This window comes from Rhinopithecus bieti, unplaced genomic scaffold (genome assembly GCF_001698545.2).
Source record: "Rhinopithecus bieti isolate Rb0 unplaced genomic scaffold, ASM169854v2 scaffold_24256, whole genome shotgun sequence".
Lineage (NCBI taxonomy): Eukaryota > Metazoa > Chordata > Mammalia > Primates > Cercopithecidae > Rhinopithecus > Rhinopithecus bieti.
In genome coordinates, this window is record NW_016811409.1 from 552,530 (window position 1) to 575,557 (window position 23,028).

Sequence of the window (23,028 nt, forward strand, 5' to 3'; positions counted from 1 at the left end):
GTAATAATTATTCTTTCCAGGTGTAGTTCAAGTCTCCTTTTTTCCATAAGGCCAAGCCATACAGATTGGTCCCTTCTTTCAACTTCTTTTAACCTTACTCTCTCTTTTTTTTTTTTTTTTTTTTGAAGTCCTTGTCCTTTATTGGGCAAGGGATGAGAGAAGTGGACAGACCAGTTGGACATAGTAGATGGCTGTGTGAGGACAAAATGCTACCAGAAAGCCAGCCAATCCACACTCCCCTGAAATGGATGCTAATGCCCTTCAAACCCTGGGCATTGGTTTCATACACAGCCTATTCCAGAGATAAAAGAAGGGGTTCTTGTACAGCTTCTTGTTACCCTCAACCATGGAGGCAAGTTCTGAGTTCTGGTTTTCCTAGGACACTAACTCTAGTCACAAAGATCTCTGGAATGATCACACATGGTAGAGTGGCAGGGTGAATATTTCAAAAGGATGAGTAGAACAGGAGCAGGAGTTCTTTTGCCCAAGCCCGTTATGTCAGTGTCTGTGTGTGGCCTTCCCAGCCCCAACCAGAAATTGACAAGAGAGGCAGTATATGTTGAAAAGGATATATATATATATACTATATATATATATATATATTATATATTTATATATATTTAGAACAGGGGCAGCTTTGGGACTGCTAGTTTAGATGATTTCCCGATTTTGTTGGCAACAATCCCCAAAAGCGTCGTAATCAGGAGCGGTCGGAACATAAGCCCTTTTTTCTCCTCAGGCCCAATTCAGGGTGTTGACCCCTGGGCCACAATCAAATGTCATAAGAGCTTCTTCACAGCCTGTTTAATTGGTGGCTTGGTGGCTTTAAACATTCCACAATGAACCACAAAGTGTGTTTGGTTGTCTTCTCTATCTTTTCATGGCAGCTCAGTGGTTCCAGCGGAAAACTGATGATTAGGCATATTGTGGTCAAGCTTGTTTCTCCTGGGGGCGCTCTTCCCAGGGGATATTTGGGGCTGGGCCTCTGGGAGTCGCAGTGTCTTGGGCCGCCGGAAGGTGACGTGCGGATCTTCTTTTTTTGTGGCTGTAGACACCTTTCAACACTGCTTTCTTGGCCTTTAAAGCCTTCTCTTTGGCTTCGGCTTTAGGAGGTGCAGGAGCTTCCTTCTTCGCTTTCGGCGCCATCTTGTGAAAAGGGTCTACTCTCTTTTCTATTAAATTGTCCCATGCAAGAATGTGGGTGTGTGTGGGTATGTGTTTTGTATTAACTATGAATTTTTTCTCCCCAAATACATCAAAAGATTCTGTGTGGTGAGCTAAGTCGAAGTCTGAACTTATTCTGGAAATGATCCAAGAGATTAAATAAGTGAAGCGAATTCATTTATTCCACATATTTGACCTTCTCATGGGCGATTCAGCTGTGTCTAAATAAGTTTTTCACATATTAGAACTATCCACTGTAACACACATAAACCAAGACCAGGATTTGTAATAGGTGCATTTCTTTGGTGTGTCTGATTATTTTTTTAAGACTTAAAAATACTAGCATAAAATAGACAGTATACATAATCCAGGTAAAATTCATCTAATAAACAATGACCATATCAGTTAATTTATATTTTATTTAATTAACTTATTTAAGAGGAATGTAAAATCAATTTAGTCCAGGCCTGTGACATAAGCTTATAATAAATAGTTTCTATTAGTGGGGAAAATACTAAGGTTATGCATATGTTGAAATAAGAATGAATTTTGATAGAAGAGACAGAGAAATGATTGAGATTCTGCTAATAGCAAGCTAAACTGGAACTAGAAAATTTACGGCAGTTTATTTCCAGCAGTGACATACTTTGGGTAAAACAATTTATTTTATTTCTTTTTTAAATTCTGCTCGAATTTCTTAAGTGTATGGTATATGCTTTAAAATAACATCCCTTTAAATAACAGTAAATAATAAAAATAATCATTAAGAATTTTAAAAACTGAGATCTGTGAAGAAATACCTGTTCACAATGAAATAAAAAATGTATTTAATGGTATTTTAAAGTTACTCTGTATTGCTAAGATGAATTTTATTATTTTAAAATTTTGTTTCCCTGGCCCCTAGCATTTCATTGGCATAGGTAAGAATAAAACTTTTGGTAACTTATTAAAATTTTTGTACTAAACAATTTCCATGCTTTCTAGAGTAGAATGCGAAAATGATCCGACTTTCATGTTTGGTTTAAGAAATGTTCTAATGTAGAAAACTTTGTATCCATTCGGTAAACCTTGAGACCCTGGCGTACACTCCAGGGCGATTAGGCAGGGCACACTTGTATCCAAATGAGGTCACACCAGCAAGGAACCACCTGTTGTTTTCTTGGCACATTAACGGTCCTCCTGAATCCCCCTAAAGAGTGAATTGCAAAACAAAATTGTAGATATGTCATCAATTGATCTAAACCTATAAAATTATTTGTACCAAATAAATTTAAAAATACGATTTAATTGCAAGTCATCTGTATATATTCTCACTTTCACTCTAAGTCAGGAATGAGAACCTCAGTAAGGAGGCAGAGACACTGTAACAACTAAGACATAATTTATAAATTTTATGGTGCAGCTTTTTAGTAGAAGTTTCACCACTTTAATTAGGCATTTTGGTGGATACTAAGAATTTCTTTAAAGCACAACTATGAAAAGCATCCCAAACAAATGTTTATTAAAATCCAATCACTTTATTTAAGGAGATCTGCTGTAAGTGTCACAAAGGACATTGTGGAAAACACAAATTATTTCACAATATACTCTTCGGAAAAATTAGGAACTCACTTATAAAGTAGATTTTGTTCTCTTGGGCAGCATTATCGTTTTGGGGCTCAACAAACACCATCCAATTTGAAAACATTTCAACTGAAATAAGGAAGTCTGTGATATAATTTTAGTGATAATTACTCATGTTTTCATCTGAGATTTCAAACTAAGAAATGTCTTTAATTTTATGAATATTAATTACAGCAGATCCTAATAGATTACATAGATTTTATTTGCATATGATTCCTGTGTAATGCAATGATAATACAAACATATAATATCATTTTTTAATGACATGAAATTGACAAGTATTTTCCTGTATTAATTGGGCAAATCTTTTAATTAATTCATTTTATATTTATGAAGACATTTAAAGTTTTATGTGTTTTGAAATCATTGGTATAACAGAATATTTCAATCCCAGCTTGATGCTAGAAATTATCCTAAGAGACTTTTTGTCTGATCCTTTATTATCTTTGGGCCCTGTATTTAAAGAAAAAACTGTAGTCTATCAAAGCACCTTTTTTCCCCCTCCATACACAGGAACATAAATTGCACTGGCGACCATAGGTTACCAACATTCTAGTGTAACAAATGTGTTCAAACTGTTTGAAAGCAGTGACTGTGATTTCTAGTTCTGCCTCCCAAGCCCTTAATCTGTAATATAGGTTCTGAAATATTTATGGAACAGTATCTATCCAAGGATCAAAATACATTTTATGTGACTTGGAAATTATTAAAAATCAACTTCAGCTGTTTGGATATTTTTAAAAGGAGTCGTTTGTTTTTTCACATATCTTCTAAAATAATTTAATTTTTTGATAGACAAAAGGATCCAGACAGAACCAGGGTTTTAACTTACCCAGAACATACTGGGCCAGTTGCAGTTACTCAAGGATCCTACGGCAGACTTGTTGCCTATCGGCTGGGTGGTGTATCTGGTTGAGAGGCCTCAGTCTGTTTCCATTCCTTCCTGTCATCTAACTACACCACATCAGTTTAGTTATGTAACTTCTCCTTAACTTAATTTTCTTTTCTTTTCTTTTTTTTAAATTTTACTTTAAGTTCTGGGATACATGTCCAGAACATGCAGGCTTGTTACATAGGTATACATGTTCCATGGTGGTTTGCTGAACCTATTGACCCACCCTCTAAGTTCCTTCCCCTTGCCCCCCAGTCCCCAACAGGCTCTGGTGTGTATTGTTCCCTGTCCTGTGTCCATGTATTCTCATTATTCAACTCCCTCTCATGAGTGAGAACATGCAGTGTTTGGTTTTCTGTTCCTGTGTTAGTGTGCTGAGAATGATGGCTTCCAGCTTCATCCATGTCCCTGCAAAGGACATGATCTCATTCCCTTTTATGACTGCATAATATCTCATGGTGTATTTGTGCCACATTTTCTTTATTCATTCTATCATTGATGGGCATTTGGGTTGGTTCCAAGTCTTTGCTACTGTAAATAGTGCTGCAGTAAACATACGTGTGCATGTGTCTTTACAGTACAATGATTTATATTCCCTTGGGTATATACACAGTAATGGGATTGCTGGGTCAAATGGTATTTCTGGTTCTAGACCCTTGAGGAATCGCCACACTGTCTTCCACAATGGTTGAACTAATTTACACTCCCACCAACAGTGTAAAAGTGTTCCTAGTTCTTCACAACCTTGCCAACATCTATTGTTTCTTGACTTTTTAATAATAGCCATTCTCACTGGCATGAGATGGTATCTCATCGTGCTTTTGATTTGCATTTCTCTAATGATCAGTGATGTTGAGTTTTTTTTTATATGTTTATTGACTTTCCTTAATTTTCTGATTTGTTCAGTGAAGGTATTAATATTTCATTATTGCACTGTCTCGGAGATATAATGAGTACTTCAAAAATATGCATGGGGCCGGGCGCAGTGGCTCACACTTGTGATCTCAGCACTTTGGGAGGCCGAGACAGGTGGATCACCTGAGGTCAGGAGTTCAAGATCAGCCTGGCCAACATGGTGAAACTCAGTCTATACTAAAAATAGAAAAAATTAGCCAGGTGTGGTGATAGGTGCCTGTAATCCCAGGTACTCGGGAGGCTGAGGCAGGAGAATCACTTGAATCTGGCAGGCGGAGGTTGCAGTGAGCAGAGATCGTGCCACTGCACTCCAGCCTGGGCAATAAGAGCAAAACTCTGACTCAAAAATAAATACATAAATACATAAATATTTTTTAAAATATGCATTAATTTACAGAACATAAAGTATTAACCTTAAATTTACGTTTCTAGTGGGATGCTATATTTATAAGTAAAAAAAATGAGTACCTTCTTGAGTGTCTGAGTGCAAGGGTTGGTGACCACCTTTGTTCAGAACAATACTTCTCATACTTTAGTGTGCATCAGAATCTCCTGGAAGATGTGACAAACACACATAGCTGTCCCCACTCTCATAGTTTCTGATTCAGCAGATATGTGATGGGACCTGAGAATTTGCATTTCTAGCAGATTCTCAGGTGGTGCTGCTGGACTGGAGGCAACGCATTGAAAGCCATTGTTATAGAATATGGCTTGGAATGGCAGGTAGAGTGTCCGTCACTGAATTTTATGTAGAGAAGATATTCTCCAGCCATTGATGTTGCCTTTAAATCCAAACTACTACCACTAAAAGGCAAGCCTTTGGTAAGTCAGAAGATATGCCTGGTGTGGATGACTAATAAGGCACATTCTTTGCCATCGTAAGGCTAAAAAATGATGCTTCGAAGAACTTATTCAAATAATGTATTTGAACAGTAATAACGTGTTCACAATTTTAAAGAATGCATTTTTGTTTAGTCAGTTAATCCTGTTATAAAACATAGTATTAAAGTTGAACAAAGAAAATCATATGACAATCTAGCATATTAATTACTCAATTATGATAACATTTTATTATACAAGGTATTACCTTACGTAGGACATTTCTTACTTGCCAATGAATAACATGCTTAGACTGTGTAGAATCCGAGCTAACTATAAGATTTCAGAGACCTGGCATGAGTTAATGACTTAATGTAACCCTAAAATCAATAGCATCAGCTGTCATATTTTCTGCCTAGTGCATGAGGTGTCTGCCACACAATCCCCATTAGCTGTAATTGAAGTTGTCCAGATGATTTCCCTCCTGCACAAGAATTCTATAGATCTCCTTCTAAGTGGCAATATATCTTACCTTTAGCACACTTTTCATTTCAAAAAAGAAGTATAAGACCCGGAGACAAATTTTAAACAAGAAAAAAGCCATCTTATTTGTCTTGAATTTGCAAGTATTTATCAAAGCAGAATAAATGTAAAACGAAGCTGGAAATTTAACACACCTGAAGACATTGATTTAATGAGAGGACTTAGACACAGATGATCTGAATAAGCATCAATTTATATGGCTTGTCATGTGTTGCTAGTATGACATATATGTGTTAATATATAAAATAACTTGCTACACTTTAACACGGTGAAACCATTTTCCCATGACATAAACTGCTATTTCTTCATTTAGAAAGTACTCATTTGGTTGGTAATGCTAGCAGGTTTAATCTAATCCAGCAGACATTAACGCATTGATATGTTATTAATTTTCAAATATAGAAAATATGCCAGAAGATTTATTTGCTAAGTTTCATAATAAAAACGGTTAACATTTTTGAGTAATTGCTTGATGCCTTACATGGATTATCTCATTTAAACCTCTCCATAAACCCTTAGTGACTTGCCCAAAGTCTCACCAATAAGTGTTACGGCCAGGATCAAACAAGAATAGTCTGAACGTAGAATCCATGCTCTTCATGACTACCCCATGCTGTACCTAAAAATTAATTACAATTCTAAAATCTAGCAGAGCTTCCCTTTTTATTTATTGTGTGTACTTGGGTTTCATGGAGCTAATAGACAGGAACATTATTTTTAGGTGGCAAGATGTTTCAGTGAAGGTAGTATGTGGGTAAGATTTTTTTTTCTAATGGTCACACAGGTCAAGAGCTATTGACACTTCAAATTTATTGCAATATTGACATTAGCACTACAGCAAGGTCAAATTACTACATTTCTAATATAAAGTGTAAACAATAATATCAAAACCAGAGCCAGGGTTATGCCAGTCTATTAAGTTATTTATTTCCCCTTTTGTTAGCTGTAAACTGAGTAACTAGGCTATGCAGATTTTCATCAAGAAATTACTTCAGGTTACTGCACTCCTGGATGATATTCTAAACTCAGGGTTGAAATTTAGAGGCCCATAGACTAAACCAGCCCTCAGGCCCTGTTTTTGCTTATTTGTTTTAAGTTTGCAGGGGGTTTAAAATAATTGGAAATTTGAAAAGATATGCTTTTAGATAAGGTACATACTTTCTGGCTCAACCCAGGTCCACCGCTCATTTTAGCTGGCTGCCTCACACATTCAAGTATTATGTCTAGTCTCCAAAGACATCTGATTTGTAACCTATTTTCTTAAAAAATTATTTTTGTTTCCAATGCTCAGGTGTACCCAACAGGATTATGCAAATAGGCAAAAAGTAACAGTTTTGTAAAAGAAGAGAAATAAAAGAACCTTGATTATTTCTTTACTCCCAAATTATTGTTAAGCAATGAAAGAACTATAACACCAGTGCTTTCTGAAAATGTACAGTGAGGAGTTTTACATCTTTACCTGACAAGAATCTATTCCTCCTTCTTCATAGCCTGCACATATCATATTTTCAGTAATGTTATATTCTGGCATCTGCTGTTGGCATTTCTCGTTTGATAGAAGAGGAACATCAGCTTCTTGCAGTATGTTTGCAGTACTACCTGCTCAAAATGGAGAATGCAGCCAGTCAGTCAGAAGTGATCAACATGCATCCTTGAATGAACCACCATCAGTCTTATTTATTCCAACATTTCACTCTCATTATCGAGTACTGTGTGTATATATAATGGAACTAAATGCTAAACCTTGCACACTAAAGCACATAATAAAGCCCATCTGTGGATTTTGCCAAATGGATAACAGGAAAGCTCTTCTTTCTTACCGAAGGGTTAGTAGGAGCGACGGATTAGACTAGATGGTCTTTGGGCATCTTCAGTGATTTCAAACAGGTACAGGATTGCTCATGGGGGAAAACGCTCACCAACACCAACTGTTTCATTCAGGGAAATTAGCAACAGCTCAGAAATCCAGAAGTGCTTTTCATTTGGCACCTGAGGAGGTGCTCGCTTCCGTATAATAGCATTCAGCTTCTTTGTGGTGCTGTGTGAGTGAGCAGGTGCACATTGAGCAGAGGACAAAGCTCAGATGAACTATGCCCTGGTCTAGGGGCAATCAGCTTGTCATCCACACCCGGGTGAAGAGAAAGGAGGCATTTAAAACAAAATAAAGCAGAGTGTACTTGCCTGCTTTTTACAAAGTGATTCATCCACTAGAAGTACGAATCTCTGTTTGCTGAAACACTAATCCCAAGAGAGATATGAAACAAGCAGGTGTCTAGTGCCTCAGAAAAGGTAGATGATAAGCACTTTCTAATAATTAGCATTTCTATTTGGTTCCTCAAGAGAGGCAGAATGTTGAAGAGAAGTTAGTACATTTGACAGCCATTGATGCTGCAAAAATTTATGTGACCTCATTTCCAGCTAAATTTAATTCATGCACTAAATGAAGGACGCAAAAGAAGAGTGTTTGTGCACATGTGCGTGTGTGTGTGTAATTTAGATGCAAAACAGATACATATGACTCAGTAGTGCGTTGGTAAATGCATATCAATTGTATCTCCAGAAAAATGAAAGCCCCATAGGTCTTCTTCTCATTTTACTGGTGTAAACACTTCCACAATGACCAATTTCAAGGTACCAGCATGGCAGTGAACATGGAGTAAGCATTATTAGATAACTTTTCAAGTGTGACAATGGACTATAAGTTAAGAAAATGAATTGGGGAGATTAAAATGGAGGAGAAAATTTGGCATCTCACTGTTATCCATTCTATGAGGATCAAGGATGACTTGACAGACTTTAATTTTGTAATAAAAACCAAGGCCACTTCTGCTGCTTGTCAATGAAGGTTAAAATTTGTTTGGTAGATGATAAAACTGTTTCATAAAGGAACATTTGAGCAGTGTCTGTTTATTGATTGCCTTGATTTAACCAACTAATATCACCTCATTTCTTCATAGTGAACAATATGTTCATGGTTTTCCTAGCTAATTAGTTAATATAATATGCTCAAAAGATTGAAAACTGGGATTTTTCTTGTCTTTTTTTTGAGATGAAGCCTCGCTCTTGTCCCCCAGGCTGGAGTGCAATGGCACAATCTCGGCTCACTGCAACCTCTGCCTCCTGGGTTCAAGTGATTCTCCTGCCTCAGCCTCCCGAGTAGCTGGGATTACAGGTGCGTACCACCACGCCTGGCTAATTTTTTTTTTTGTATTTTAAGTAGAGACGGGGTTTCACCATGTTGGCCAGGCTGGTCTCGAACTCCTGACCTCAGGTGATCCACCCGCCTCGGCATCCCAAAGTGCTGGGCTTACAGGCATGAGCCATCACGCCCAGCCAGAAAACTGAAATGTTATGAAATTAAGTAGACAGAAATCATAAAGCAAAGTTCATAAAATATGTGAAAGTTACCATCACTCAAGAAAGATTTAAACATGATCTAGCTGTTTATGCCTAAATGAAATTGATCTCAGATACAGTTTATTTCCTGGCTCCATACCACTCTTAGAGACTTTCTTAAGTCAATCAGACATGTATCTTTATTAACAATAAGTAAACGTAAGCCACATTTACTCAGCTTAAAAAATCCAAAAAACAAACAAAAAAATTTCCTATGAAATAAAGAGTTTCAAATTTTGTTATTGGTTAATTTGGTTTTGAAGAGCCTACATTGTGGTCATAAAATGTCTTTTAGCTTGAAGTCTAAAAGAGAGAATATCTATCTGGGAATCATTTTTACCATTAAAATTTCAAGTTTAATAAATCATAATATTTTTCAAGAAGGAGAAATATATGAATATATAGTCTTTGACGTCAGTATACTTGATGGACAGCAGACATGAGGCCTTTTCAGCAACACAGTGTCATTGCTGTGAAGAACTTTTGCAAGAATTATCAGAAGAGCATTTGACTTAGAACTTTGTGCTTTCTCTTATAATAGGTAAGGACATTTTAAATGTGAGTACTTTGATTCTGAGACCCTCTACCTTTTCACAAGATTTTCTGCATTTTCATCTTAAATACATTTAGGACTTTTAAACATCATGGCTCTAATTTGTTGTGACTGCAGGGGTCAGGTCCTTTTATCAGACTATAGTACCTTTTCTGATGCTTTATTATTTATGAGTGGTTAAAACTCTGTCCCAGATAGGGCACTCCTATTAGAAATTCCACAGCCAATGAGCCTTGTGGTTACATTTAGAGGATATGAAGTACGAGAATACTTTTCAAAAAAAAGTATGATTATTTTTATTTATTTATTTATTTATTTTATTATTATTATACTTTAAGTTCTAGGGTACATGTGCATAACGTGCAGGTTTGTTACATATGTATACTTGTGCCATGTTGGTGTGCTGCACCCATCAACTCGTCAGCACCCATCAACTCATCATTTAGATCAGGTATAACTCCCAATGCAATCCCTCCCCTCTCCCCCCTCCCCATAATAGGCCCCAGTGTGTGATGTTCCCCCTCAGGAGTCCAAGTGATCTCATTGTTCAGTTCCCACCTATGAGTGAGAACATGCGGTGTTTGGTTTTCTGTTCTTGCGAGAGTTTGCTGAGAATGGATTTCTGTGTTTGGAAAACATGCAGTTAATGCTGGGGGTGAATGGTATATCAACTGATGGATACAATGTAAGATTCATGTCCAATCTGAGTCTTCTTGTCAGTAAGCAGAATTAGCATGTCCAAGTTAGAAGAGATTCCATTCTCATTTTAAGAAAATGTGAGTGTGAGGCCTTCACATTATAAATAAAGACAGCTTTATTAGTTTGGAAAATGTGACAAGTAATAATTTGGATTGTGATGAGACTTTATCATGTGATTTACAAAAAAAGTTTTTGTAACCCCAGTTTACATTCATTTTAATGAGTTTTTTTTTTAAACTTTATCAGACTGTTTATAATACTAAAACTAGATATTGAGTTTGGGGACACTTGAATTCCCCTCAAAAGAATATAGTTTTATAATATCCTCTATGCAATCTGAAGAAATTTTTAAAAACTCTACAAATATATAGGCCAGGCGCGGTGGCTCAGGACTATAATCCCAGCACTTTGGGAGGCCGAGGCGGGTGGATCACGAGGTCAGGAGATGGACACGATCCTGGCTAACACAGTGAAACCCCGTCTCTATTAAAAAAAAAAAAAAAAAAAAAAAAAAAAAAAAAAATTAGCCGGGTGTGGTGATGGGCGCCTGTAGTCCCAGCTATACCCGAGGCTGAGGCAGGAGAATGGCGTGATCCCGGGAGGCGGAGCATGCAGTGAGCCGAGATCGCCCCACTGCACTCCAGCCTGGGCTACACTGCGTGACTCTGTCTCAAAAACAAACAAACAAACAAACAAAACTCTACAAATATACAAACTCTACAAGTATTCCTTTGAAAATTCTACACATATACAACTCTAAATATACACGTACATGCTTGACAGTACTTTTAGGAGATACTGAAAAATTGTGATATAAGATTTGCAAAGATGTTGAAAGTATTCACATTATAAAGCCTGTTTTTAAGGTTTTTTTTTTTTTTTTTTTTTTNGTAAACAAATAGGTTGTATGTAATCTGGAAAAACAAGCAAATAGCAAAACGACCAAACAAAGAAAAAGAAAGAACAGATTTACAAGCATTTCTAACAAGTTTTAAAAATCAATAATTTTCAACATTTAATCTAAAAAACATGTACTTCTGTTTTATCCTACCTGTACAAATTTTAGACATCGGTCTTAGGGGAAATAGGCATTTCAGAGGAGCACTTACTTTGACAATAGATTAGCTACCACTGGTGGCCTTTTAGGGTCTTTTACAAGTCTCCTTATTACTCTTTTTTTTTTTTTTTTTGAGATGGAGTCTCGCTCTGTTGCCCAGGCTGGAGTGCAGTGGCCGGATCTCGGCTCACTGCAAGCTTCACCTCCCAGGTTCCCGCCATTCTCCTGCCTCAGCCTCCCGAGTAGCTGGGACCACAGGCGCCGCCACCACGCCTGGCTAGTTTTTTGTGTTTTTAGTAGAGAAAGGATTTCACTGTGTTAGTCAGGATGGTCTTGATCTCCTGCCTCGTGATCCGCCTGTCTTGGCCTCCCAAGTGCTGGGATTACAGGCGCGAGCCACCACGCCTGGGCCCTCATTACTCTTTTATAGTGTAAAAAATGTCTTAGTTCTGGAGGTAATCATTTATATTTTATTTTTAAATAAAATTATGGTGCTCAATAGAGAGTGGTGCCAGTTCTCTGAAAATTATGGTAAGGATGATTTTCAGCATCAATTAATAGAAACTTGGGCAAATGTTCTGAGGCTTTTTATTTTCCCCAATTATCACCATGTTAAAAAAGCTTTTAGGAGATTGTTTTACAGGGCAATTATGGAAGCATTGACATTGGTCACCGACTTTTAAAGCCCTTCTTGCATCAATTTACAAACCAACTGGCACTCTTAAGCACCCACTGCCTGTAAGACTTAGGGCAGACACAAAAATGAATAAGACAGTGCTTATCCTTAAGGACAGGGATAGACAACTAACCGTAGCAATAGTCTGCTTTCGATAAGTGCTATAACGCATGTATAGATAAAACCCCAATGAAAACACCGAAATGGCAGCACTTTCTCCTAACCAGGCACTGAAAAAGACTTAGGAATAAAAGTCTGAATGGAGCAGAGCCCTTCATGATAAAGTTCACTTTATCAAGGGATTTCTTGCACATTTTCCAAGCATTTGGAGGAAGTCCTTCATTTGCCACTCAGATAATATTACCGAATCTCCATTAAAAACTTCATCCTGCCCACGCCTGTAATCCCAGCACTTTGGGAGGCCGAGGCGGCCGGATCACAAGGTCAGGAGATCGAGACCATCCTGGCTAACATGGTGAAACCCCGTCTCTACTAAAAATACAAAATAATTAGCCAGGCGTGGTGGCGGCGCCTGTGGTCCCAGCTACTCTGGAGGCTGAGGCAGGAGAATGGCGGGAACCCGGGAGGCGGAGCTTGCAGTGACCGGAGATCACGCCACTGCACTCCAGCCTGGGCGACAGAGCGAGACTCCGCCTCAAAAAAAAAAAAAAAAAAAAAAAAAAAAAAAAACTTCATCCTATGAAGGCCGGGCGCGGTGGCTCACGCCTGTAATCCCAGGACTTTGGGAGGCCAAGGGGGGTGGATCACGAGGTCAAGAGATCGAGATCATCCTGGCCAACATGGTGAAACCCCATCTCTACTAAAAATACAAGAAAAAAAATTAGCTGGGCATCATGGCATGCACCTGTAGTCCCATCTACTTGGGAGGCTGAGACAGGAGAATCTCTTGAACCCGGGAGTCAGAGGTTGCACTGAGCCAAGATCATGCCACTGCACTCCAACCTGGGCAACAGAACCAGACTCCGTCTCACAAAACAAAACAAAACAAAAAACCAAACTTCATCCTATGAATAACTTAATTCTTATTCGCTTTCCCCACAGAACATATGTTCCTCTCTCAGTTTGTCTTACTCTGGCCTTTTTGGTGGGTGAAACTGCCTTTCTTTTACATGAAAAATAGAGAGGGCGTGCATAATAACAGCAACTATTTATCTGAGCTTCTCCTTTGAGTTTACTGTTATACAGGGCTCAGAGAGTTTTATTCTACTGCTTCTTTCCAGAAAGTTGGATTTAAACATCCTGATGAAAGAAATGTAATATATTTCTCTCTACTCCCTAATCCCATTTAAGTTCTAATGATTTATGTAACAAATTATCTAACTTTTATGAATTAACGCATTGACATTGATAATATTTCAAATCTAATTTTGAATTAATTTTGGCAGATAAGATGACTAAGAGTGATTTCTTTTTTTTACCTGTGAAATTCACTTTAAATTCCAGATGCATCATGGCAATGTCGTTGTCCTTTCTTCTCCTATTGTAATGAGGGTTTATGACAATTTGATCTATCAATCGAGACACTGTTTGAGGAGAGTTCAGATTTGATGTCATATGCAGGCCTAGGATTGCTGTCCACTTGGATGGCTCTAAATTTCTCCTGAAAATTGTAATGAAGAAATATGAAACATTCTCCATTCAAAGCAGTTACTTTCTAGAAGATCTTCATCATAGACATTTCAGAATATTTTTATATCCTAAAATGTTCTTCAATTTCTCTGAAGAATCATCCTTTAAAATAATTCTTAAATCTTTATTTTCTGATAACATAAAGAAAGTCCTAATTAGTGCTAATCTCTTTCTTTCACTTCTCTTAAGTCATATGCTGAGCTCTAGTTTTAGATTGTGTTTCTCAACTATGGTTGTACATTCCAATCTCCTGGATGCTTTTAAATAATGCTGACACCTACCTCCCCTCCTCCCCCAGTTCTAATGTAATGGGTCTGGAATAGACCACCAGACAATTTAAAAAATACTTTTCAAATTAAATCTCCAAATTCGTGCTAATATATGTAATACATAGGTTGGAGAAACTCTGCCTTAGGTCACATTTCACTGTGGCAATTATGTCCCTGTTCAGGGCTTTTTCAGACAACTGTAGCAACTGTAGTATAATGGAAGGAAGTTCAGATGCATTTTCCCATATAGAGAGTCATTAAATTCACATATAGTTAAGGTAAACAGTATGTCTTATTATGGTTTTTATAATCTAACATATAAACTTGAATAATCTCCATATACAATGCTGGCCATCTATAATAATTGGTAAAGGATAACACTTGTGTTGTAGAACAGATTAAGTTGGGTACTGTATTATAATTTGAAAATGTGCAAGGACTTTTAAATGTGCTATTGGCCTGCGATTTCTTCACACAAAGGAATTATCAGCTGGAACTAAGCCAGTTAAGCCATATTCACAATGAAGGTAAAATTCAATGATTGCAATCCTAGGCAGAGCTATTGATTCAATTCTTAACAGTCACAAATGCCTCGTTTAATGTGGTATTTAAATATTAAAGTCCAAGTCACTTACAGATGTATAAAGGGCATGAAGTTACTTACATCTATCTATCACTTTGTTTTATTTACCAAATTATTATGTTTGGTCAGGTAGCAGTCATCAGTAAAGTCAATGAGTGTCAGAGCATTCAGTAAGCGTCCGCTGACAACTACATTGCATTAAAACTTGCAGAAATATACCTGCGTGCTCTGGAGCAACAAAATGCTACTTTCTGCCAAGTGCAATACCAAGAACTTTTGTACCTCTTCATTGAATCCTTATCAGAATTTTACAATCAGAACAAACTAGGCGCTGATTATCTAAATGGTAGGAGGTGACTTTAATTGGAGCTGTCTGACTTTAGAGCCTGCACTTACACCAGAGACTGGGGTGCCTCATACAGCTCTGAGTGGGGTGCTGTGGGAGGGATTGAGCACTAGAAGGAAGGACTGGAGATGTGGTGGGCAAGAGGGAGAGAGAAGCTCTGCTGTTGGTTTCCCTGGGCCCAGGTAGGGGAAGTTGTCTCTGCTCCTCGTAGTTGGTAGCAGCTCCTTAAGTGGCTTAGAGACAGGGCCAGGAGGTCATTAGGGTGCTGTAGAGTCTTGACAAGAGGTCTTCTTGCTTTCTCTTCTCCAGGTCAGAGGAATCTGTACTTCAGCCACGCTTGGCATCTTGATAATTTCAGACATACTGACCGCACCCCACTTCCACTGTACTCTGGGATTCCCATGTCTACCCTAGCCTGTGTAGGGAGAGTGAACAGAGCCAAATTTCTTCCCCGGTGTTCTATTTCTGAACTTCTTTCTCTATCACATGTTCAGTATATTCCCTAAGTCTCAACTGGTCAGTTTTCACTTGAGTAGCCTGCCTGTTAAGACTGACAGGTAACAAGTAGTTATTTTAAAAATTATAGGATTTTTTTTTACTCAACATTTACTTCACACATTTACTCAATATTTACAAAAAATTAATCTTACAATTACTCTACCATATGTTTCCTATTTGGCATTTTACTAAATTTATTTATACATCATATTTTCTGTTATATTCATATAACCAATGTATTAATAGTTATAATTTATAGTGCATGTATATAAATTATCTATATAAATATTAGCTATATTAATGAAATAACTATTAATATTTTCTCACAGTGTATGAGATCATTATATATAAGTCGGAGTTAACAGAGTACATGTCATTATTCAAAATTATAAGATTGTCTCTTCAGATGTTTTCTACGTCTTTTATCTTCAGAATTTTTCATATAGAAGTTCAGAGAGGTATATGCAGTTTATTTGCTATCGATTTAAATAAATGTTAAATTAAGGTATTTCAGAGAGAGAGCATCTAAACTCCCAAATTCTTATCTTTTGTAAATGCTGTACTCTGAGAACTAACCAACATAATTACTGATATGAGACAGCTTTTAGGTAACACAGTTTAGTAATCAACATTTCCTTTCATTATTTTAAGAACTTGAGTAGAAAACCAATACATGAACCAGGAACTGTGCAGATTAAACATACACGCTTCAAGCTACTCATCTAATTTAATACAATTTACAACAATATTAATCTGGCACATTCTTGATAATTTCCAAAATGTTTTATTGTGCCACATAGAAAATAGCCTCCCTTTCATGTTTTTGTTACTTCAGTATCTATGAGCAGCACCATGGATAGGAAAAATTCCGCTACCGTGTATCATTTACATCTTTCTCTCAAAGAGAAAGGTTGCTCCACGAACCTTTCTGTCATGCACTTAACTTCCCCACCACAAAACCAACACTAGCACAAGCACCACTAGTCCTACTCCATCTGGCAGTAATTTTAGAGTTTTTCCTTGGTGGAAAATGACTAGAGAATACTGAACTTACAGCCAATAGTTCCTAAGTTCTATGAGCCACTTGAGGAAGTTTCTAAAACTTTAGATTTCTAGTTTCCATTTCCAGAAACTCTAATTTGGAAAGTTGGGGTGGCACTCAACAATCTGTACTTTATAATCACTGGTGGGATATTGAGCAATGCAGAAAACTTCCTAGCTTTTTTATATACCCAAATCTGAGGGGTGGTGGAAGACAGCCTTCAGAAAAATCATTTTCTTTTTTATATACCCAAATATGAGGGGTAGCAGAAGGCAGCCTTCAGAAAAATCAGTTTAGATGAAGAGATGGGACTTTTATGTTTTAAAATTTGGTCTCAAAGCATCTCCTTTCGAGTGAAGGAAGGAAGAGCTGTAGGACAGAAGATAGATGGGCACAGGAGAAGGTGAGAACCACCTTGAACCGGAAATCCCCAATCCAGTAGAGGATAAAGACGGCAAAGATAGGGCATCTTTAGACAGAAGTTGGCCGAATTTACTTTGGAAGGCAGAGGCAAGTGGATCACCTGAGGTCGGGAGTTCGAGACTGGCCTGGCCAACATAGTGAAACCCCGTCTCTATTAAAAATACAAAAATTAGCCATGCGTGGTGGTGCATGCCTGAAATCCCACCTACTCAGGAGGTTGGGGCGGGAGAATCGCTTGAATTCTAGAGGCAGAGGTTCCAGGGAGCCGAGATTGTGCCATTGCACTCCAGCCTGGGTGACAAGAGCAAAACTCTGTCCAAAAAAAAAAAAAAAGAAGTTAAGAAGTTGGCTGAATTTTTGCTGCATTTCACCATCTGTCCTGCACAAGCAAGATATTTATCTCAGTAGCAAGAGAAAGAGAAGCACGGAAGGTTGGAGAGGGCAGAAGAACATACACACATAAACTCGTGGTCTCTGTAACCCCAAAGATGCTTCTTTGAAAAAAGATGCTTTTTTCCCATTTCCTGCGACGCAGAAGCAGCACCAGATAAGATGAACCAGTGGTGTCCCAGATGTATGTGGCTATGTGCTGATGTGAAAATAACTTCACCACTCTAGGCATCAGGATGTCCGTTTGTAAGTGGGAATTTCAATGCAGTAGAAAGCTAATATGGTAAGACAACTATGATAGAGCATCACAATAGGCTGAAAGGAAAAGAAAATCAATGGGAATCCAAAACTGTAAATTAAAATCTTTTTCCTGTTTTACTATTACTAAAGGTGGCAAAACAGCAACCTCGACAAATTTGCACCATGCCAACACTGCTGTTTACACCCAGCACAGCATTTTTTGGTCTCTATTTTTATTCTCCTCTGAATATAACAAGGATTCCTAGATGGCTAGCCAATTCTAATATTTGAGGCAACTGAACATTAGAATGCTTCTGATACATAGTGTTGTTGCCAGAGAACAAGAAAGTTTTCAAGAACATCGGACAATTCTGAAAGGACAAAGAAGCCAGATTAAATGAAATAACACTGGCCAAGTTTTAGCAAGGTGACTCTCACGTAATGATCATTATAATTACCCTAGTTAAAAGAAATGAGTTGTTTATGAAGGGCCATGTGTCTGCAATGAAACTCAAAAGAGAAAAGTTAACAGGTGTGAAAGGTAGTTTTATTGTAAAAGGAGGGTAGACAATAAGGATATGTTTAATTTTCTTCCTTTTCATGAGCAAGGAAAAGAGTTTTATATATGTGAATATTTTTATTTAATTTTAAGTAGAAATCTGTTCTAAAAATATGGGTATATGGTTATTTGTGTAAGTGTAAGAAACAGAAGTAAGTACAGGAAACAAGAAATAGGCCAAACACTCCTGAGCATAATTTTACTTCCTGAAACATAAGGGATTTTCTTTGAACTCTTTTCTTCACTTGACTTCCAGGATTCACCATGAGCTTGTGATTTTCCTTTAATTTCACTCTCTGTTCTTCCTCAGTCTTTCTTTTTTCTCCCGGGTCTTTTTTCTTCCTCTTAAACTCTAAATTTTAGAATATCCCAGGGGTCTGCCTTTGGCCTTCTCTTTTATATCTACAGTGGCCTCCTATAATCTCATTCAGGTCATTATTTCAAATACCGACAATATACTGACAACTTCTAAATTTGTATTTTAATTCTTGACTTCTTCCATACAATCTAGATTTGTATGTCCATAGGCTGACATCATTGACTGATACCAACTTGGATGTCTAACAGGCAGCCCCAAGCTTGCTATATAAAACTCGGAACTCTTACTCTTTATCCAATCTGGTTTCTTTCTGTTTTCCTCATCTCAGTAAATGATGTCAACACTCCATTCTCTTTTCCTTACTTCCTTACTCCATATATGTGATCATTAATAAATGCAGATGACCCTAACCATCAGAACTTACTAATGAGATCCAGCCACTTCCTCAGCTTCGTCAGCTATGGTCCTGACTGGTCTCCCTGATTTCACCTTTGCTCCTCCCAGCAGTCCCATCTTCACGCATTAGCCTGATTAGCTAATGTCACTCTTTGGTCCTCCAAATGGTCCCTCGTCCTATTTACCATAGCCTCCTGAGACCTCTCCAGGGCTCGATCCATAGTTCCAGCCTCATCACTGCCACTCTGCCAATCCCTTTCTGGACAACAGCAACAGGGCTTCTTGAGGTGTCTGGAATAAGTCTACTTCATGTCTACCCCAGAGCATCACAGTTTGCTGTTACCTTCCAAGAAATTTGTGTAACATTCTCCTTCATTTCTTTAGATTTTCCTTCCATTTTCAATTGATCTGCGAAGCTTTCTCCAATCACTGTATCGAAAACAACCTTCTTGCTCTTATCATACTTTCTGTTCATACTACTTTTCTTTACTGCATGTATCATGGCTAAAGTATTTATTTAAATGTTTTCAGCCTTAACCTGTCATATAAACCTTATCAGAGCAAAGATTTTGTTGGTCTGTATAACACTATCATCCCTCAACTTAGAAAAATACTTAGCACAGGATAAGTGCTCAGCACATGTCATCTGATCGAATGGATATGTAAAAAACAGTAAGCAATCCAAGAGCAGGAAGGAGTGAATATTACCAGTGGTTCCTCATAACCGCCAGGTAAAGAGGCAGAGTTGCATATCAATCCACATCATTTCACTCTCTGTTCTTCCTCAGTCTTTCCCTGCCCCACCCAGCTCTTTTTCCTTTTTTAATATTTAGAGTCTCAAACTCTATATATTAAAATATTCCTTATTAGTGTAACAAGCTATGCAAAATAGCTAAGAAAAAGGGGGCTCAACAATGTGATCCAAGATGATGAATTAATTATCAAAGTAGAGGTAACTTCAGAGATATGATAGAAACTTTTAGGAAATAAAATTTCTGAGTGCACCAATAATTATAATGAGATACCTGACGAATAGACATATGTTATTAAAATAGTGCTAATAGAATGGTGTCAAGGAAATGGATTGCATGATATGGGACAAGAGAGACCTACAGGAAACATAATTTTACAGGGAAACACAAGATTGGAAGTTGATAAAACTTCTAATAAAGACCTAAATCTAATAAGTCTTAGTGGTCCAGTAAGATAATATTAACTTTTAGGAAGATGACTAGCACCCAAACTTGAAATATTTTGGAAAAAGATCCAAGACCTAAGCTCTAATCAGAGGTCAATATTACTAACCTACCCTTGAAATCTCTACTGTCTATGACAATTTCTCAAAGAACTAACAATAGAACTTCCATTTGATCTAGTAATCCCACTGCTAGGACTCTACCCAAAGGAAGTCAGTATATCAAAAAGATACCTGCATTTGTGTGTTTATGACAGCACTATTCACAATAGAAAAGACACTGAATCAACACAGGTGTTCATCAACAGATGACTGGATAACGAAATGTAGTATATATACACAATGAAATACTATTCAGCCAGGAGAAAGAATAAAATCATGTCTTTTGCAGCAACATGGATGGAACTGGAGGCCATTATCTTAAGTGAAACAACTTTCAAATATTCCCACTTACGGTGGGAGCCAAATAATGTATAGTGGACATAAAGTGTGGAATGATAGATCAGAGAGAGTTAGAAGGATGGTGCTGTGGGAGGGGGGTGGATATTAAGAAATTAATGGGTAGAGTGTATGTTATTCAGGTGATGTATACCCTAAAAGCCCTGACTGCATCATGATGCAGTCCACCCATGTAACTAAATTCCACTTGTACCCCATACATTAACACAAATAACATCTGAAAGAGAGGTCTCTATTGTTCTGAGAAAATGCTCTTCCTGTTGGTTTTTTTTTTTTTGTTTTGGTAGAGACGGAGTGTTGTGTTGTTCTGTTGCTCAGGCTGGAGGGCAGTGGTGCGATCTCGGCTCACCACAACCTCCGCCTCCCGTGTTCAAGCAATTCTCCTGCCTCAGCCTCCCGAGTAGCTGGGACTACAGGCGCACGCTGCCACACCTGGCTAATTTCTTTTGTATTTTAGTATAGATGGTGTTTCATGGTGGTTGCCCAGGCTAGTCTCAAACTCCTGAGCTCAGGCCCGCCTCGGCCTCCCAAAGTACTAGGATTACAGGCCTAAGCCACTGCCTCTGACCGCTCTTCCTCTTTCTTATCTGCAAATATTACCATAATCTTAAAATGATATTATAGTATTTCTGCAATCTGAAGAACATTATATATTACAAGCCTAACTCCCTAGAGCGATAAGACTAGGTAGATGAACAGAAAAATAAAATTAAACTAATAATATGTATATTTAGGATAGGTGTAGTAGAAATTAAGTATTTAAACATTATTGAATCAATATATGTTCTGTGTTCTGCTTAGAGTATGAGGCATTCAAAAAAGTCCAAATTTTAATTGCAATTACAGTAACAATCAAGTAATGTTATTTTATTATAAATGCTTAACTGTTTAAAAACTTGATTTTCAAAGTTTTATTAGTTATATCTGTTTAATAAATGGAGTACTAAATAAATTATAAATAGGCCGGGCATGGTGACTCACAATCCCAGCACTTCGGGAGGCTGAGGTGGGCAGATCACCTGAGGTTGCGCTTTCAAGACCAGCCTGACCAACATGGAGAAACCCCATCTCCACTAAAAATGCAAAATTAGCCAAGTGTGGTGGTGCATGCCTGAAATCCCAGCTACTCTGGAGGCTGAGGCAGGAGAATTGCTTGAACCTGGGAAGTGGAGATTGCAGGGAGCTGAGATGGTGCCATTGCACTCCAGCCTGGGCAACAAGAGTGAAACTCTGTCTCGATAAATAAATAAATAAATAAACAAACAAACAAATAAAGTATAAATAGTAGTCTGTATTTCTCACCATGCCCCAAATACCTCATATATGAAATTATTTATTTCAGGAGTGTTAACACATATTTTAAGGAATTGTTTCAATAAGAAATCAGGCAATCCCTGTGATGTCTCTGGTCTGCTCTGAAAAGCTAAATTAAAGAGTGAGATATTGGCAAGAGGCTCCCTATCACTAATTTCATCTTTAATAGATGTCTATTCAATGACTGTGACCCAGACTGTAAATCTATATATGATCGCCCACCCAAGTGACTCTATATTTGTTTCTGGAAGCTGGGATGTGAGCGACTAGAAAGAGGTAATGAAGCAACTCTTTGGGTGACTGGAATGTTTTATATCTTCAGAGGAATGTCAGTTTAATAGGTGCATGCATCTACAAAATGCATCACATTGTATACTTAAGTTTATGCTTTTTGCTATATGTCAGCAGGAACAAAGAGTGGAAATCAAATATGAGACCCTGGTTGATGAGTCTGCTTCATGCAGTAGTGTGAGTTAGCAATTCTCAAACTCCTTTTTGTGTTCCAGGCTTTCCAGACGTCAGCAAATACATCAATAGCCTGTGGATAACAGGAACAATGTTTTTTACTATTGGAATCAAGATGTAAAACTTGTGGATAATAGGAACAATGTTTTTTATTATTGGAATCAAGATGTGAAAATACAGAAGAAGACAAGATTAGAATTTGCCCTGTAGTATTCTATTTGAGTTGGAGTCATTGTTTTGAGTTTATATTTATAGGTACGTAATAGAGCTTTGTTCATTGTATAGTTTTAGGAACAGGACACAAAAATGGTAGCCATAAGCACACAAGATCATGTTTACCAAAATACAGAAATACCTGCAATTAGTTAAATAGAAATAAGGTTTCTTACGGAAAAGTTGACTTCAGGGCTAGGACAGAAAACACACAAGATTAACCTGGAGCATCTTATTTTGAGAGAAAATAAAAGAAGTTCTCAAAGAGTGGGACTATATTAAGGCTGATAAAGGAGCAATCTTGAGTTTTTTTTTTTTTTTTTTTTTTTT

General features: G+C 37.5%; 1 protein-coding gene across 1 annotated transcript in view; it reads right to left on the reverse strand.

Moving 5' to 3' along the window:
• Window positions 1-1,287: 1,287 nt before the first annotated feature.
• TMPRSS15 (transmembrane serine protease 15) overlaps window positions 1,288-23,028 on the reverse strand; it is a 142,816-nt gene continuing 121,075 nt past the window's right edge. The window contains exons 21-25 of the mRNA XM_017893781.1: window positions 13,777-13,958; window positions 11,485-11,518; window positions 7,876-7,994; window positions 7,416-7,555; window positions 1,288-2,353 (exon numbers count right to left, since the gene is read on the reverse strand). Of these exons, the coding sequence (XP_017749270.1) occupies window positions 2,198-2,353; window positions 7,416-7,555; window positions 7,876-7,994; window positions 11,485-11,518; window positions 13,777-13,958 (631 nt within the window). The 3' untranslated portion in view covers window positions 1,288-2,197. The remainder of the gene's footprint in view (window positions 2,354-7,415; window positions 7,556-7,875; window positions 7,995-11,484; window positions 11,519-13,776; window positions 13,959-23,028) is intronic.